The sequence below is a fragment of the Bombina bombina genome, chromosome 3, assembly GCF_027579735.1.
Source record: "Bombina bombina isolate aBomBom1 chromosome 3, aBomBom1.pri, whole genome shotgun sequence".
Lineage (NCBI taxonomy): Eukaryota > Metazoa > Chordata > Amphibia > Anura > Bombinatoridae > Bombina > Bombina bombina.
In genome coordinates this window covers 513,073,911-513,092,321 of record NC_069501.1, presented here as the reverse complement: position 1 = coordinate 513,092,321, position 18,411 = coordinate 513,073,911, and the positions used below count along the sequence as shown (strand labels likewise).

The 18,411-nt window shown below is 37.7% G+C and overlaps 1 protein-coding gene across 2 annotated transcripts in view; it reads left to right on the top strand.

The window, feature by feature from the left end:
- Nucleotides 1-18,411, top strand: part of CACNA1S (calcium voltage-gated channel subunit alpha1 S) — a 572,869-nt gene that overhangs the window by 163,001 nt on the left and 391,457 nt on the right. For both annotated transcript variants that reach the window (XM_053706913.1, XM_053706914.1), the window contains exons 7-8: nucleotides 14,088-14,287; nucleotides 16,155-16,258. In XM_053706913.1, the coding sequence (XP_053562888.1) occupies nucleotides 14,088-14,287; nucleotides 16,155-16,258 (304 nt within the window). The remainder of the gene's footprint in view (nucleotides 1-14,087; nucleotides 14,288-16,154; nucleotides 16,259-18,411) is intronic.

Below are 18,411 nucleotides of genomic sequence, written 5' to 3'. Positions count from 1 at the left end.
GCAAATGGAATTTCCTATGCTGAATGAACTAACTTTCTTCAAAGTAGTAGGAAATTCAGTAATGAGATCAGGCTAAAGGGCAAGAACAGAGCAATGTCCCTTTGAGAAGCAGGGTTGCCCCTTCAGTTCAGACCAAACCCAAACACCCTTGCGCCTAATACATCTCAGCAAAACATTTTTTTGCAGAGCATACACGATACAAAATAACAAATCTATACAAACTTGCACATTCACACTCCTACACTCTCTCTCTCACACACACACTTAAACCCAAATTTTTCTTTTGTGATTCAGATAGAGCATACAATTTTAAGCAACTTTCTAATTTACTCCTATTATCAAATTGTCTTCATTCTCTTGGTATCTTTATTTGACATGCAAGAATGTAAGTTTAGATGGCGGCCCATTTTGGTGAACAACCTGGGTTGTTCTTGCTGATTGGTGGATAAATTCATCACCAATAAAAAAAGTGCTGTCCAGAGGTCTGAAACAAAAAAAAAAAAAAGCTTAGATGCCTTCTTTTTTAAATAAAGATAGCAAGAGAACGAAGAAAAATTGATAATAGGAGTAAATTACAAAGTTGTTTAAAATTGCATGCTCTAGCTGTATCAAAAAAAGAAAAAAAAATGGGTTCAGTGTCCCTTTAAGTTAATGTTGTTATGTTTAAAATATATGTGAGAGACCATAGCAAACAAAAGAAGGCAGTTCACCAGCTCCACTCTCTCTTCTGCTTGACCTCCTCTGGTGCCTAAAATGACAATAAGGTGGCCAGCAGCTACCCTCAAATTGTACTCAGTACACTAGTAGTAACTTGAGCGCATCAGCATCCTCCCCAGAATAGATCACCAGGACAACTGGTCTGCCTCCATACTGTAAGTAAAGACTAGGGGGCCGATTTATCAATTGTCATGTTGACAGACATCGCTGAATGCTGACAGCATACGCTGTCGGCATTTAACATTGCACAAGCAGTTCTGGTGAACTGCTTGTGCAATACCGCCCCCTGCAGATTTGCAGGCAATCGGCCGCTAGCAGGGGTTGTCAATCAACCCAATCGTATAGGATTGGGCAGATTGATGTCTGCAGCCTCAGAGGCAGTGGACCAGTTAGGGAGCTATCTGCTGTTTCAGGCTAGCCTGAAGGCTCGCACGAAAACAGGAGCATCAGGGGCCATTCGGCCCTTGATAAATCAGCCCATAGTGGGCAGGTTTGGAGGAGAGGCTTTTCAAACGGGCTGTCTTGCATGGTATCAAAGGGCCTAAGTGCAACTGCATAACAATACAGACAAAAGTTTGCATGGTGACATCCCTGGACCGCCACCACCACCAAAATAAAAATAAATGTGAACATGGGTGGACTTGGGAAAGAATTGTGGGGACCATATTGAGAAGTCTCAGATGCCTCTCCTTTGGCAATCTGTCTCTTTTTTTTTATTTTAAATATTTTTAGTTAAATGACAATCATATGAACTTACATTCACATTGCAACATTGTACATTAGAAAAAAGTTTATAGACATAAGATGTCTGGACATAGTATACCTTTAAACCGTAGGAAAAGAGACAATGAAATAATTATTTTTATTATTTTTTTAAATCTTTTTATTTGCACCAACTTTGTTACTACATAATTTGAGAAGATAAAATGACAAAAAAAAAAGTCTACTTTAACAATACTAAAACACAACTTCTCCAGTCATAGTAAACATTCATGTTGGTGATGGTGAGTTTTTCTTATTCAAAATAAAACAAAAGAAAAAGAAAACATCTCAAGTATGTTGAGAAATAAAATACAAAGAAAAAAGATCACAATCTCTATCTCTTGCAATGATACAACAAGGCACATTAAATGATTCAACATCCCAAACAATATACAACATCAAAATAAAGTGATATTAGTTTAGTACATTCTTATCATCTTAAAGGGCTTGCAATGAATTCATGTCTCAAGCATCCCTAACTATCCCAAGAAAAAAAAACTTGTGGGACTGCGTTCCCTCTCTCTTTGGCCCTCCCATGGATTGCAAAAATCGATTCCACTCCTAATGGTCAAGAGATGGGTCTTCTCATATCCAGCCAATACCCTGGAAGAGTACCTTCTACCACTAACAATTGGAAATTTTCTGTGTTCATAATAGACTCCACAAATTGTAACTGCACTGATAATGGCCAAGCCAAAATTATCTTCTTCCATATATGGAAAAAGATTTTTGTATGTGTATTAGAGGAAGGTCTTATGTCTTGTTTCTCTATTGTCATTTGTAGATACATTTTATTCATTACTTCCAAAAAACTGGGAGCTGACCGTGCTTTCCAACCTTTTAATATTAAGTTGCGTGAAGCTAATATGGTTGTATTTATCAGATTTCTTTCTCATGCTCTAATCTGTTTATTGTAGAGGAAAAAGACCTCATCACAAGTAATCAATATTTTGTTATCTAGAAATTTTTTAACCAGAAGTTAATTTTTTTCCATTATTGCTGTATTTTAGGACAATACCACATGTAATGGAGAATGTTGTCCCTTTCTGCTCTACAGTTCACACATTCACTATGTTGTATGTTTTTAGTCCATTTATAGATCCTATCTGGTATCATATAATAATTATTTATTCATTTTAATTGAGATTCCCTCCAACTAACTGACGTTGTTGCACTCTCTGATAATTTAAAGCTTTGTATTATTACCTGCTCCATGATTTCCGGGAATGTCTGGCTTAACTTATCTTTAAGTTTTCTTAAATTTTTTTGGCCAAGTCTTATAAGGTGGGATTTATACCAGAAAGAAATTGATCTTGCCCCTGCACTATACAGTTTAACACTATTGGCAATTTTTTGTGCTCCCCAATCGATGCTATACGTCTTTGATATCTGTGTAAAATAATTTTTAACCTGGAGATATGCGAAAAAATTCCTTGCAGGTAGTGCATACTGTTCTGACAACCTTTCATAGGATTGGATTATTGCACTATTTTCTTGTTTAAGTAGGGCAATATACAGAATTTCCTTTGAACGCCATTCTTGGAAAATGGCATTGTATAGGCCTGGTGTAAAATCTTGGTTTCCAAAGATCGGTAGAAATTGTGATGCCCTATAATTATGCCCCATTGTAGAACAAGACCTGCCATGCTAATATGATATTTAAAAAAGTACACATGTTGCAGATTTTACTAGGTAGTCTGGCTGGCAGAAAATGGAGCATTGCTTTTAAGTTAAATGGGGCCATCAATTCTGTCTCTAAATCTAAATATGTGATGTAATTTGCTTCTTTAATCCAATCAAGACCGAATTTAATCAAAGATACCCAGTTGTAATGTTTAATGCTAGGCAATGATAGGCCACCTTGTTGCTTTAATAGTATTAATTTATCTACAGCGATGCAGGGCTTCCTTTTACCCCACAGAAAAATTGAACATGCGGCATACAATTTACTAATTTCTCTTTGGTGTACAAATAATAGAAGATTTTGTAGCAAGAAAAGCAATCGAGGGATTATAATTGTCTTCAATAGCATGATTTTCTCGGAGAGAGATAAAAAGTGTAAAGTCCATCTATTCAAATCATTAGAGATATTAAGAAAAAACTCAGCATAATTTAGAGCATACGACTCTTGGGGTTCCGGCTCAATATGATGCCCAAAAATCTAATTTGATACACTTCCCTGAACTTATGTTACGGATCCATAGAATCTCAGATTTTAGAATATTCATTTTATAACCCGAAAATGAATTATAGCATTCGATCATACCGAGAGACTTGGTGATCGATGTACTTGTATTTTTTAGAAATAAGATAAGGTCATCCGCATATAGCGAAAGTACTAAATGCTGTTTCCCTACCCTAACACCTCTTAATTTGTGCCTCAGCCATACAATTAGGGGTTCCAATGATAGAATAAATAGCACCAGGGATAAGGGACATCCCTGCCATGTTCCCTTACTTGATATGAAGTAGTCTGACAATTTGCCAGACAATGAAATAATTATTGATGTTAGACTAATATATACAATGCGTACAATAGACCAAAATATAATCTTGAAGTGAATGTTAATGAATGTGAGGGGTGATACCTCTTTTTTACATATAGTAAAATGTGATATTTGATGATTAGCTATATCATGTATGTATACATTGTTGTGAATCCCACTTTTGGGAAATGAACAGTGTGAAGCATGAGAATGAAGGAAGGGATATGGATAGGGTTGGGAAAGAAGGAAGGGAAGAAAAAAAATATGGAAGTTATTGTGCAGGTGTGTGAACTCAATCCAGGAACCTTTCCAACCAAGGTGACCATGTCTCATAATAAAAGTCCACTTTGTCTAAAACTCTATGTGGGTAGAGCTTCATCTGTCTGATGTAATGTATAGTGGAAGAAATTTGTGAGGAGGGTGGTGGGTCTTTGTTTTTCCATGTTATTGCTAATTTAGTAGCCATGAAGCGTTAACTCATTAGTGCTTTGTTAGCTGTGTTTAAGTTTGGAATTTGCATATGAAGTAGGCATACCTCCGGGGAAAACGGTGGGGTGATGTGTAGTTGGTTGATGATTGTGTACAACTTTTGCCAAATAGGCTGAATTTTGGGTCAGGACCACCATACATGTAGAGCTGTGCCCAACTGTCCACACTCTCTCCCAACACATGGGAGAATGTGTACTGTAAATCTTATGAAGTGTGGTGGGAACCAGATGTCATCTAACTAAAATTTTGTAATGTAGTTCCCATAGGATGGCACAATATAAAAGCTTTTTAGGTTTCTAATGTTTGTCTGTACCAGATATCACTGTCAGCCATGAAGCCTTGATCTTCTCCCAAGAGACGTATTAGGCTATTTTATGATGAATATGGGGTTCGAGGAATATGCCATAGTGAAAAGATAGGGACTGTTTGGCAGTGTGAGCTTGGACCCACTTACTTTCCCAACCTGTTAGAGTTATAAGGCTATGTTTAGGATAACCCCAAGATCTCAACAAAGTACTAAGATGATAAGCTTCAAATTGAATGCGGGGGTATTTGGTACTTTACACAGAATTGAGGATGTAGCATCCAATTATCATGTTCGTAAAAGTCTGTAACGTATGTGATTTGAAGATTCCGTCAGGATTCTGTCTGGGAATTGGCGAGACAGTAGAGGACACTGGCCAGTGTAAGAGCTGGGGAGGGATAGGGGCAATCTTTGGATTATGTCTCACTTGGTCCCAGAACTGGAGGGCATTGTGTAATATGGGGTGAGCTTTACCTAAATCTTTTCTGTGATGTGGGGGTATGCAAGGGAGATCAGGGAGTCCAAGACAGGTTGGTGATAATGAGGTCTCTATATCATGCCAGCATGGAGCTTGTTCTAATGTTTTCCAGCTAAGCAAATGTGATAGTCGGGTGGCATTATAATATAAGATTATGTTAGGGAGGGCTAAGCCTCTATGAGTGGTCTTTGTATGGTTTGTCTGGAGGTTCTAAGTCTTTTGTCTTTCCAGATGTCGGTGGTTATGAGACTCTGTAGCTTATTGAGGATGGGTCTAGGAATGTTAAGTGGGATGCCCCTGAATAAATAAGTAAGGGTAAAAGGGACATCACAGTGAATTATCACTGCTATTCTCCCTGTCCAAGATATTTCTTTAAACTCCCATGAGTTTAATACATTTCTGAACTCTGACAGTCTGTCTGAAGAGCTTTTAGAGATGGTGATGGAAGAAACAGCACCTGAAAATTTTCCTAGAATTTTAATGGACTGAGAATTGGAATTCATGAGATTGCTGTAAATAAGCCAAATCTCAAGGAAGGATATTAATAGGTGGAGCTTCTGTTTTGGGGAGGTTGAGCTTATATTTGCTTAATGAGCTAAAGTAGTTAAGAAGTCTGAAAACTGCTGGTATGGAGGTGTCTGGGGTCGTTAAAAAAAGTATTATATCATCGGCGTATAAAGAAATTTTATGCTGGGAGTTCTCTAAGGAGATGCCAAAAATATTAGGATCCATCTTGATAGCCTGAGCTATGGGTTCTATAGCCAATGCAAATAAGAGAGGTGAAAGGGAACAGCCCTGTCTAGTGCTGTTAGTTATGTTTGATGTACTGGATTGGAAGCCTACAGCTCTAATCTTTGCAGTAGGAAAGGTATATAGGGCTTTAACTGTGAGTATAAATTTGTCTGGAGGATTAAAAGCTCTCATAGTCTCCCATCTAGTATTCCCATCTTACCCTGTCAAAGGCCTATTTGGTGTCGAGGGACAGGGCAAGAAAGGAAACTCCCCCACTGGACGCAACTGAGAGTATGCCCTATATATGCCTAGTGGCATCTGGGCCTTCTCTATGTGGGATAAAGCCTACCTGATCTGGGTGGACCAGGGAGGAAATAACTTTAGATAATCTGTTGGCCATAATTTTAGCATAGAGTTGTGTGTCTAAATTGATAAGGGAGATGGGGCGGTAACTACTACATTACTCTGAGGGCTTACCTGGCTTTAATATTGTGACTATTACCTTTGTGCATTACTTCTTTAAACATTCTACATAAGAGACGGGCAATTAAATATTGGAATGTTTTATAAAATCGGGCAGTGTAGCCATCTGGGCCTGGGGATTTGCCTAATTTGAGATCTTTGATAACCCTCTGAACCTCTTCTTATGTTATTGGGGAAATAAGGATTGGGAGGTCATCTTGTGAGAGTTGGGGTAAATGAAGGGTGTTGAGAAATAGTCGGACTTCAATTAAAGATAGTGAGGAATGGTCAAGGTTGGCCTCTATATTATAGAGTGAGTGATAAAAAGATTTCACCTATTTCTTTGGGGGAGTATGCTATGCTATTATTATTTGTTGTGATGATGGTTATTTTAGCTTGGGCCATGCAGTGTTGACGTTTTTCTGCTAATAAAAAGGAGGCATTATTGCCTTGATAATAGTAGGTTTGTTTGAACTTTTCTAGGATAGCGGGAACTCTTTGTAGTTCTAGGGCCTGTATTTGTTAAGTGACAGATATAATTTCATCATTTATGGCATTAGAGTAAGATATATTAAGCTGGTGTCTTAGGTTCCTTAGTTGTGGGGTGAGTACAGAGAGTGGGACTTCCTGATTTTTACGTGTATCTGCGCCTTTCTTAATAAAGTGTCCTCTAAGATATGCTTTAAGTGAGGCCCAAAGAGTCTCTTTTGAGGTTTGGGAGTTGTCGTTGATATTTAGAAATTCAGAGATCTTTTCTTGGAGTTAGAGTTTATAGATAGGGTCTGTGATTAATCAATCTTTGAGGCGCCATGAAGGAGGGAAAGTGTCCGTTAGATGAGGGCCAATTAATAAGGTCAAAACATTGTGATCTGACCAAGAGATTGGGGAGATTCTAGTATATGAGATATGGTCAAGAATTTGAAAGCTTGTGAAAAAGTAGTCTATACACGTATGTGATTTATGGGGGGAAGAGTAAAAGATGAACTCCTTATCATGTGGGTGAAATTACCTCCAAGAATCAAATAGGTCGTATTGGCTGAAGAGTTTTTGAAAAGCCTTAGAGAGGAAATGGGTCGATCTATCTGAAGAAGAGATCTTTGGACCTGACCTATCTAAAATGTGGTCCCATATGAGATTGAAATCTTCTCCGAGAATTAATTCACCTTGCTTCATGGCTGACACTGACCTCAGATGTTTCCCCAGAAACCGAATTTGTTTAGAGTTGGGAGCATACACATTCACTAGAGTGACTAGATGGTCATTTTATTTACATATCAGTATGATAAAGCAGGCTTGGGGGTCGCACTTTACATAGGTGGGGTTGTATTTAATATTATTACTAATAAATATGGCTACTCCTCTGGTTTTGGATTGAAAGGAGGCTTCAACTACTGTTGGGTATTTTTTGTATGTGTGTGTCGTACCTGGAGTTGAAATCCAGTGGGTTTCCTGAAGGAAAGCTATGTCCATTTTAGTCTTCTGTAAGTAATACAATAGGAGACTGCATTTTGTGGGTGAGTTGAGCCCTTGGGCTCTTAGTGTAACCAGGCGGAGGCCTTCCATTCTGCAAGGATTAAAAAAAATGGGGGGGGAGGATAGAGTAGGAGGGAAAAGGAAATGGGAAAATCTAATGTTTCTTATTTAGTGTGAATCAGGAAAATTGGGTAATATATATACCAAGATATACTGAAAACAATAGTTATAAATAAATATAACTGTAGTGTTAATTAAATGTTATAATTGGGATAAATCGGTGTTCAAGAGCCGCTTTAGATTGGAGGTGGGGTTAAAAGGAGGGGGTGAGTAGGATAATGTGACCTCTAATGAGGTTAGATATAGTAGGATGGCACGGAGTGACTGGCGCAAACAGTGCAGTCAGGTGAGGAGCAGTCCTGTTTAGGCAGTTGAGGGGATTTTATGAGATATCTATTTATGAAAATGAAGTGGGCTAGAAGTTGTGTAGGATACAGTAGATATAATATTGAGTAGGAGAGGGGTATTATCTGAACGGAGGTGAGATATGTCATGAGGGTTTTGAGTAGGGAGTGGAGAATGAGGTGGTACCAGAAGTAGGTTGTCCCCCCAGTTATGGTGTGGTACAGTATGTGGTTAGGGAAGTCATATAGGTGTGGTCTTCTTAGTAGTGATGTGAGGTGGGTGGGTGTATGATTAGGTTGTGATGCAGGTTAGACTTGGGGTGACAAATACAGGGACTATAAAATCGTGTGGGGAATATGGGAACATCTGTCAGACAAAAACAACAATGCCAGAGAGGCTTTGAAGTGAACAGTAGGGTTAAGAGAACCAGGTAACATACTTTCAAGCATAAATCCAAGTCCTGAACCTTGTCATTATGAGGAATCAAGAGCATAGAAATAACTACATTAACATTTGTTTAACATATGTTTAACTTTAGACTAAGAGGCCTATTTATTAAAGGTCTGTCGGACCTGATCCGAGAGTGCGGATCAGGTCCGACAGACCTCACTGAATGCAGAGAGCAATACGCTCTCCATATTCAGCATTGCATCAGCAGCTCTTGTGAGCTGCTGGTGCAACGCCGCCCCTGCAGATTCGCGGCCAATCGTCCGCCAGCAAGGTGGTGTCAATCAACCCGATTGTACTCGATCGGGTTGAATTGTGAGCAGGCGGACAGGGTTATGGAGCAGCGGTCTTTGGACCGCTGCTTCATAACTGCTGTTTCTGGCGAGCCTACAGGCTCGCCAGAAACACAGGCCCTCAGGCTCCATGGGCCTCTATGTGAGGATTACGATTAGGTGTGAATCCTGGGTAAATCTAGAAGCCCAAGCTAAGGGTACAGTGGTAAAAAGGTTAACAGATATATAAAACTTAAAGTAACTGAAAGATTAGTATCATAAAAGCTAACTGTATTGTAGTACCCAGACTGGTTTAGTGAATGTGGGAATACCTATTTGGTAAAAACAATAGAGCTAAGGAGACTTTGTAGGGAGAAAAAGGATTAATCCAACCCAGTGAAAAACTTTCAAACATAAGTCTAGATCCTGAACCCTGTCAACATTAAATACTGTCCAGGTTAATGTACTGATTCTAGGCAGATCCAGAATTTTAGACAAAATGATTAATGGGGTATATATAGCTATAATGGAAAACTTTAAATAGTAGGGGAGCTATATGTGTGAGAATATTTGAGTTGTATTAGACTATGTGTAATCCTGATTGAGACATTAAGTAGGTCTAGGGTTCTGGGTTGGGGGTATAGAGGTGAATAGACATCTGAATGTAAAACTTGAAATAGGAATGTACCAATTACTGTAGAGGTTATAAACCTGAATGTACCCAGAAATCTGATGTGGAGGGTATTTTCGAACATAGGCCTGCGTCTCAATCCTGATTAGGATAAAATGATTTCTGGATCTAGGAATCTATATGTGGCCTGATACTAAGCATATGGAAGTAACTATGTTAACATTTAAATAGTAATGACAGTTATGGTGCAAGACCGAAGTAGGTCTGAAGTTTCATACAATGTGAACAGTAGGATAGAAATAACAAAAAATACAAAATTTTAGTTAGTAAAATAACTATAACAATTAAGATTAAGGCAGTAGTCCTAAATGAACCAATAGGTCTTAAGTAAAGGATACATTGGACCCTGTAAGTAGTCACAAGGGTAAGGTATGTACCCGTATGTAGGCCCATGTTGATCCTTAGTGGTGGCTGAGTTCTGAAAAAGGAAAAAGGTGTATGAAGATTTAAGATAGTTCCCTTGGGTGAGTCATGTCGTTTCTTTTAGAGTGTTGGATCAGTCTTCTGTTAAGTACCTTGGGGTTCTCAGATTGTTTGTTGTTGGAGTCTGAGGACTGAGGTAGGCCGAGTGATTTAATGGAGTTTTATGCCTTGATCTGGTGAGGAGATCATGTAAGAATGATCTCCATATTGAAAGAAGATCTTTACTGCAAATTCCCATCTATACTTCACGTTGTAGAGACGTAGGACTTGAGTGAACTGTTGGAATGTTCGTCTCTTGGCTAGTGTATGTGGGAAGAGATCTGGGTAGATATGGATATTGTGATATGGGTCTTTCAGGGTTTTTCTGACTAAAGAGGCTCTGAGAATTATCTATTTGAAAGTATATATAGTAGTGCAGTCTAATGATGACATGCCTTGGGTTATCTGAATTTCTAGGACAAAGGGCCCTATGGGCTCTGTCAATAAGGAGTTCCTGATCTTGAAGGGTTCCAAGTAATTCTTTAAATAGACCAGTGAGATATTCTGGTAGGTCTGTGGAGCCAACATCTTATGCCCCGTATCCTAAGATTATTACAGCGTGACCTATCTTCCAAGTCCGCCAGTTTAGATTTGAAGTCTGAGATCTGTTCTGCAAGGTTCTGAGTATAAAATAGGAAATTTTCATGATCAATGTTAAGATCTTCATGTTTCCTTTCCAATGTCTCTGTACGCTCTTCTAAGGAAGAAATGTCCCTTTTGAGCTCACAGACTAATTGCTTGAGATCTTGCTTAAAGGGACACTGTACCCAAAAATTTTCTTTCGTGATTCAGATTGAGCATGAAATTTTAAGCAACTTTCTAATTTACTCCTATTATCAAATTTTCTTCATTCTCTTGGTATCTTTATTTGAAATGCAAGAATGTAAGTTTAGATGCCAGCCCATTTTTGGTGAACAACCTGGGTTGTCCTTGCTGATTGGTGGATAAATTCATTTACCAATAAAAAAGTGCTGTCCAGAGTTCTGAAACAAAAAAAAGCTTAGATGCCTTCTTTTTCAAATAATGATAGCAAGAGAACGAAGAAAAATTGACAATAGGAGTAAATTAGAAAGTTGCTTAAAATCGCATGCTCTTACAAAATAAAAAATTTGGGTACAGTGTCCCTTTAAGAGACGTGTAGTGAGTATCTATTTTGTCAGATAAAGCTTTGATGGAGTTAAGTATGGATGATTGTGAGAAAATAGATTGATCTGTGGTTGGATTGTCAAATTTATGAGATCCTCTAAGAGAAGTAGTGGATTCTCTGAAATTGTTGTCTGAAACATCTTGGTCAAAGAGATTTTTACTATTGAAATGTGATCTGTCAGAGTTCTTTTTGGGTTCTCTTTTTTTTTTCTTTATGTCATGAGCCATCTTGAGAGGTCTGTTTTTTCAACTTTATCTTAAGGTAGATAGGGAGACTTGAGGTTGTGACTTCCCTAGTGAGAATGGGAGCTGGTGGGGAGTGTGTCCAATACCCCCTACCTCAGGAGATTAGCACCGCATAACTAGTTAATCAGGCTAGAGTTAGAATTGGACCAATCCATACAGCGTTGTTTAATATTCATTTGTGCTGAATGGAGGGTTGATGTTCCTATAGGAAGTATCTGTGAGGTCTTGAAACAGTTCTAAATTAAAGTTCTTCTGTATAAGGCCCCCTCCTGGGGAGGTGCCCCCTATGGGCAAAGTGGGTAAAAGGAATGGGGGTGTGACCCGCAGGCAATGAGGGCCTGCGGGAAAGGGAGGAGAGAGGCTTGAGTAGGGTGCAAATAGATTATTAGAAGATCATTTCTTATGTGAAGCTTTATGGGGGTACTCACTTCAAGAAGTTTCAGCAAGTGTTGTCTGAAAAGATTAAAGTCTCAGAGGTACCGGATAAGTATGAGTACTGTGATTAATGCAGCTTTATTCAGAGATACTGAAGAAGGATATTTGAAGTTGGGAGCCTAACTCTGGAGAGGGATGGTTTGCACTTAGATGTGTGAACGCCTTGAAAAGTTCTCAGGCTAATTTAAGTCCAGTGAGAATAAGGACGATGCTATGTTCAGGCACAGGGACAGAGAGGCCTTCACAGTCTAGGGCGCGCCAGGCCACGTGAGGTACTAGGAGAGGTTATGCCTATTTGTCAGGCTAGTAAGATGTACGCCAATAAACCTGTTTGTGTAGAGAGTACCGGGTCTTTAATAAGGTGGAAAGACTCGCACCTTAGATTTCAAAGTTCACCAGGCTGTGCTTTAGTGGTGTGAGCATGAGGTGGCTTTATGTAGTTAAGAGAGGGATTCTCTTTGGGATCGCTACTGTGTGAAGCATGGTGTCCAGTCTTGAGTGTGTGCAGTAACTACAAGCCTCCTCAGTATAGGTGTGACCCTCAAACTCTGTCTTGGGCTTCTCTGCTACCAAGTGTGTCAGGGGACTTCTCTATTTTGGTGCAAAGCCTGGTAGTGCAATGGTTATATTGTGGGATCCATTTGTCCCCAGAAGCATTTCTGTCTATGTGTGGATGTCAGAGGTAACTTACGATTTACCTCTGACATCCACACATCCTGTGCGAGTCTCTAGGATCCATGCGCCAGATACAGAGCTGAGGTAAGATAGGGGATTTTCGCGGGCTTCCAAACAGCCCTCGAGTTAGTATAAGTTAGCGGGTAATTAGTATGAGATACAGCTCAGAAAAACCAGCTACAGGCCCCAGCTGTGATAGGAAAGGCAGATAGTGGGTTTAAAGAGTGGAGTCAGTGCACAAATGGACCTCTCCTCTGTCGCTGCGATATCGCAGATCTGTGATGTAGCTCCCAGCTAACCAAGTACTCCAATGTAGGTCTCTGGAGCAAATGATCTGTGTCTAGTTAGCGATATAGCAGTAAGGGAGTTGGGACTTTTTTGGGGATTACAGAACTTTATATAGTATAGTTTCTCTTATGCATCAGAGGAGCTCTGCCCTGTTGCGTCCAGTCGGCACCGTAGTTAGCTCCACCCCCCGGCAATCTGTCTTTTAATATTTGTCCTGAAGCTCTTCTGCATTTTATTTGAAGTAGCATTTTCTGGTTCTAGGCAGGATTCTATCACTCATCACCTTTTTTATAATCATGTAATACACTATATGAAACTGGAAGGGTGTTGTTGTTGTACATTCCTTTTTATATTGAACAGAATGGATAGACCAGTGCTCAACAACCGATGGCACGTGTGCCGAGTGTGGCATTCTGAGTATTTTTTAACAGCACTTGAGTGGTGCACTGAGGATTGACACATTCTTTGGAGCTAAACTTGTGACATTTCTGCCATATAGGGTGGCAGCCAGTCCCAGCATTACCCTCCTCTTCACCCCCACAGGCACCATGCACAGTACTTAAGAAATAATTACACTACATGCTAAGGAACACAAAGCAACAGACTGGACCTGGGGAGGCTTGGGGAAATTAAGGTTCGGGCTGATAGCAGAACTTTAGTGCCAGGTGACTAAGACTTGAAATCTCATGTGTATATGTGGCTAACATAATGGATGCAGAGCCAGAAGTTCAATCTTATTATCAGTATTTATAATATTATGATTATTATAGTGTGAGTATTTGTTTTTTATTTCAAACTTTATACAAAAGAAAAGGCTGGCACACATGATCATATTATTACTTTGGCATAGTGCTCATAAAAGGATGCCAGCTCGTGGGAGACACTTCACTAACTTAACAGAACTAGAACTATCCTGGGTAGCATGATCATCCTTCCTAAATACATGAAATCCAAAATGGAGGCTCTTCTTAAACAGGTAGATGTTTGTGTGTTTGGCAGTAGTGATTGTAAATGTTCGCGGTTACATAATCAGTCATATTAAGGTTGAAAGTGAGAAAGTCCTGATAAGACTGATTCCTATTCGCTGTCATATTGTCTTTTTTGTCTTTGATGCTAGATGTAATAGCTTCAGTGGACAAGCCGGCACCTTGCAGCACAGGAGGTCAGGGCCGTCAGTGCACAATGAATGGAACAGAGTGCAGGGGCTGGTGGCCAGGTCCCAACAATGGAATCACACACTTTGACAACTTTGGCTTTGCTATGCTCACTGTGTACCAGTGTATAACTATGGAAAGCTGGACAGAAGTGCTATACTGGGTGAGTCAATTATATATACAGTGTATGTTTGTGTATGTATATATATATATATATATATATATATATATATATATATGTATGTATATATATATGTATGTATGTATATATATATATATATATATATATATATATATATATATATATATAAAACAAAATAAATATATAGTCAAGCTATGCAAAAATAGTTAATTTCTTTAGTGTGACCTGATTGAATAACTTCAAAAAGTGACCATTAAAATAAAGATAAAATGACACCTTTGTTAACAGTCGGCAGTTGTAATCTTTTTCTGCAGCCTCCCCTCTATTCTGTTTCACTGATCAAGAACTTTGAAAGCACAGTGGTAGTGAAACAGGTTTTTGGAAACAGCACAAGTATTTTATATACTATAAAATACTATTTTATTAATACAAGTAACTGTTTGTTTATTAGGGATGCACATTTGCTGCTTTTGTGTTGCAACAAATGGCAAATATGGTTAACCCCTATGGCATTCGTTTTCAGCGCTAGATTTCTTCATGTGAAAGTGCAACAAATAAAGATCTGTTAAAATTCTAATCTCTGTGTGTTGCTCTTTCACAAGAAGAAATACCTTATCCGAAAAGAGCCAAATGCCGCTGCCGGAAGCCATATTGGGCATTCGTTGGAACACAATGCGCAATCCATACTGTTTATACGTAATATTGAAGGTGATTGTATAAGTTCTTTTAAGGCTGCTTCTATTTTTTTCTTTCGTAGTTCACTTTTTGTAGAAATGCTTTCAGTTAGTGATAAAACGTATTAATGTTCAAGTATTTCACTTAAATTGTAGCTGATGTAATAAGTTATGCAGTTAAATATTGTTCTTGCCACTCATGGTGTTTTTCTTCATTTTTGTTTCCTTGCTTTTTATAACAATAATGATTAAACAAAAGTTGTATTCATTTTATTGTTAATAATATATATTTATTTATTGCAAAGCGTTAATTTTGTCTGGCCTGTTTTAGATTAATTTATAAATTGGTGTACTGATTGGATGATTTAAAATATTTTGTTAGAATCGCACCATTATTTCAATATGATTTTTGCTTTTTCTATTGCCTGTCAAACAGTATTAAAGGGACATGAAACTCATTTTTTTTCCTTTCGTGATCCAGATAGAGCACACAATTTTAAACAACATTCCAATTTGCTTGTATTATCTAATTTGCTTCATTCCTTACATATCCTTTGTTGAAGGAGTGGCAATGCACCAAATGTTTTCAACTAGCTACCAGTAACATAAAAACATAGAATTTGGTGGTAGATATGAAACAAAAGGCCCATCAGGTCTACCCATATAACAGTAACATGAAATATTGGTTGACTTGATAGACCTTTTGGTTCTTATCTAATATAAAATTCTGGGTTTCTATGTTACTGGGAGCTAGTTGAACACATCTGGTGAGCCAATGAAAAAAGGCATATATAAGAAACCAATAAGAAGCTAGATCCCAGTAGTGCTTTGCTGCTCCTTAGCCTACCTAGGTGGGATTTTTTTCACAAGGATACCAAGAGAACAAATCAAATTTTATAATAAAAGTAAAATAGTTGTTTAAAATGTTATGTTCTATTTGAATCATTAAATAATACATTTGGGTTTTATGCCCCTTTAACAAATTGTTGCTGTGGTATTAATCTGATATTTCCAATGAGCAACAATACCTTACACTGAAATGGTTTTCAGATGGTTACAATATTTCCACTATTCCAATTTTTCTGTTTTTAATTTTAAACAAGAAAAAATGACAAATAAACTAAGGGATTCTTTTTAGATTGCCACTACATCTTTAACATTGAATGACATAATGGTTTCTGATCATTTTATTGTACTCTTCTCATTTTTGCCAGGTTAACGACGCCATTGGTAACGAATGGCCCTGGATTTACTTTGTAAGCCTAATCCTTCTGGGCTCCTTCTTTGTCCTCAATCTTGTTCTGGGTGTCTTGAGTGGGTATGCTCTGTATTTATTGTTACCTTGTTATGCCAATCTTTGATTTAAAGGGACATAATACTCATATGCTAAATCACTTGAAACTGATGCAGTATAACTATAAAAAGCTGACAGGAAAATATCACCTGAGCATCTCTATGTAAAAAAGGAAGATATTTTACCTCACAATTTCCTCAGCTCAGCAGAGTAAGTTCTGTGTAAAAAGTTATACTCAGCTGCTCCCAGCTGCAGGTAAAAAAATAAAAAAAAATGAAGAAATGAACAGCAGCCAATCGGCATCAGCAGTGCTGAGGTCATGAACTCTTACTGTGATCTCATGAGATTTGACTTAACTCTCATGAGATTTCATAGTAAGCTTCCTTTACCTGATTGGTGAAATAATATGAGAGTGCACAATGCTAGTCCCTTCAGATGTCCCAGGACAAACACACTAAAATGCTGCTTAGAAATCCTTTACAATGGGAGGTGGCTACTGAGGAACTTTTGAGGTAAAATATCTTTCTTTTTTACATAGAGATGTTCAGGTGATATTTTCTAATCAGCTTTTTACAGCTATGCTGCATCACTTTCAAGTGTTTAAACATTTGGGTATTATGGCCCTTTAATGCCTATTCTCTGATGTTATCATTTGCTTCCACATTTCATTATTCAGGTAGAAATCCGCCAATCCGGACTTCTGAAATCCAAACTTATTCTGAAATCCAAACTTATTCTGAAATCCAAACTTATTCTGAAATCCAAACTTTCAAAGGGACAGGAAACCCCATACATTTAATTCATGATTTCTATAGAACATATAATTTTAAACAACGTTCTAATTTACTTTTATTACCAAATATGCTTTATTCTTTTATTATCCTTTGCTGAAGGAACAGCATTGCACTACTGGCAGCTAGCTGAACACGTCATAGTCAATCACAAGAGACAAATGTATGTAGGCGCCAATCACCAGCTAGTGTAGAATATGTGTGTGTTCATTTTTAACAATGGATACCAGGAGAACAAAGCACATTTGAAAATAGAAGTGGTTTTAATGTGTCTTAAAATTGCATGAATCTATCTGATTCTTGTAAGTTTCATTTTGACTTTCCTATACCTTTAATTTTATTATTATTTTTTTTTTAATTATCAAAAATTACTATTTTTCCCTGTTGGTAAGTCATAATCTTCTCTGCCTGTGTCTTTGGTTTGTGTTCTAAAATGCAAGTAATACTCAACATAAAACAACAAATATTACCTTTCTGATTACAATGCTGTACTATCTTTCTGAGGGTACTATGTATATCAAAGTATTAAAAATTATATAAAACTCAATTTAGGTTACATGTATAAGCTGTATTATGACATATAAATATTAGCTAAATGACATTTGATATCGTTGTTTACACTATGTTTCCATCCCCAATCCCCAAATTGTATCATTTTAAAGATACAAATATTCTGAAATCTAAACTATTCCCAAATCCAAACCTTTTCCTGTCCCAAGAAGTTTGGATAAAGGGTTTTCTTCCTATACTTCTGTGTCCTTCATTAGAGTCATTCTTATTTCCTTAATTTTACTCTATGTTATTGCCAATGATTTAATGCCTATTCTGGGCACTCTGTGAAAGAAAGAAGTTGAGTTATAATAAAAGTAAAAAACTTTATTGCAAAAATATATTAAAAATACATTGCACCCCCTAAATAAAAGATAAAACAAGAAATCCAGCACTTCATGGTATAGAGTAGCCTGTTATACGTGTTTTGGACTTAATACTGCCCTTGTTTACGGACTAACGGCTTATATGCCTCTTTGCACACATAGAGCTAGAGTACAAGTGGAGCAGTATTTAGCACTCCCGCTTGAGTGTAAACTTCCCTAGAAGTAATCTTTTTGTGTGCGTGGGGTAGTGTACATTTTAAAAGTTGAAAGTAAAAAGTTTGCACGCAAGCGAAACCAAGGGACTTCGAATATCACAGCCATGTTAACATATTCTCCCCATAGACTTCAATGGAGACCTCTGAAGAAAAAACCTAACACTTATTGCTCGCTCGCTAACCCGACAGGAGTTAATATTTCACAATTCAATGTTCTTCACATACAGGAAAATTGTATTTTTATTGTGTGTATATATATATATATATATATATATATATATATATATATAATCTGT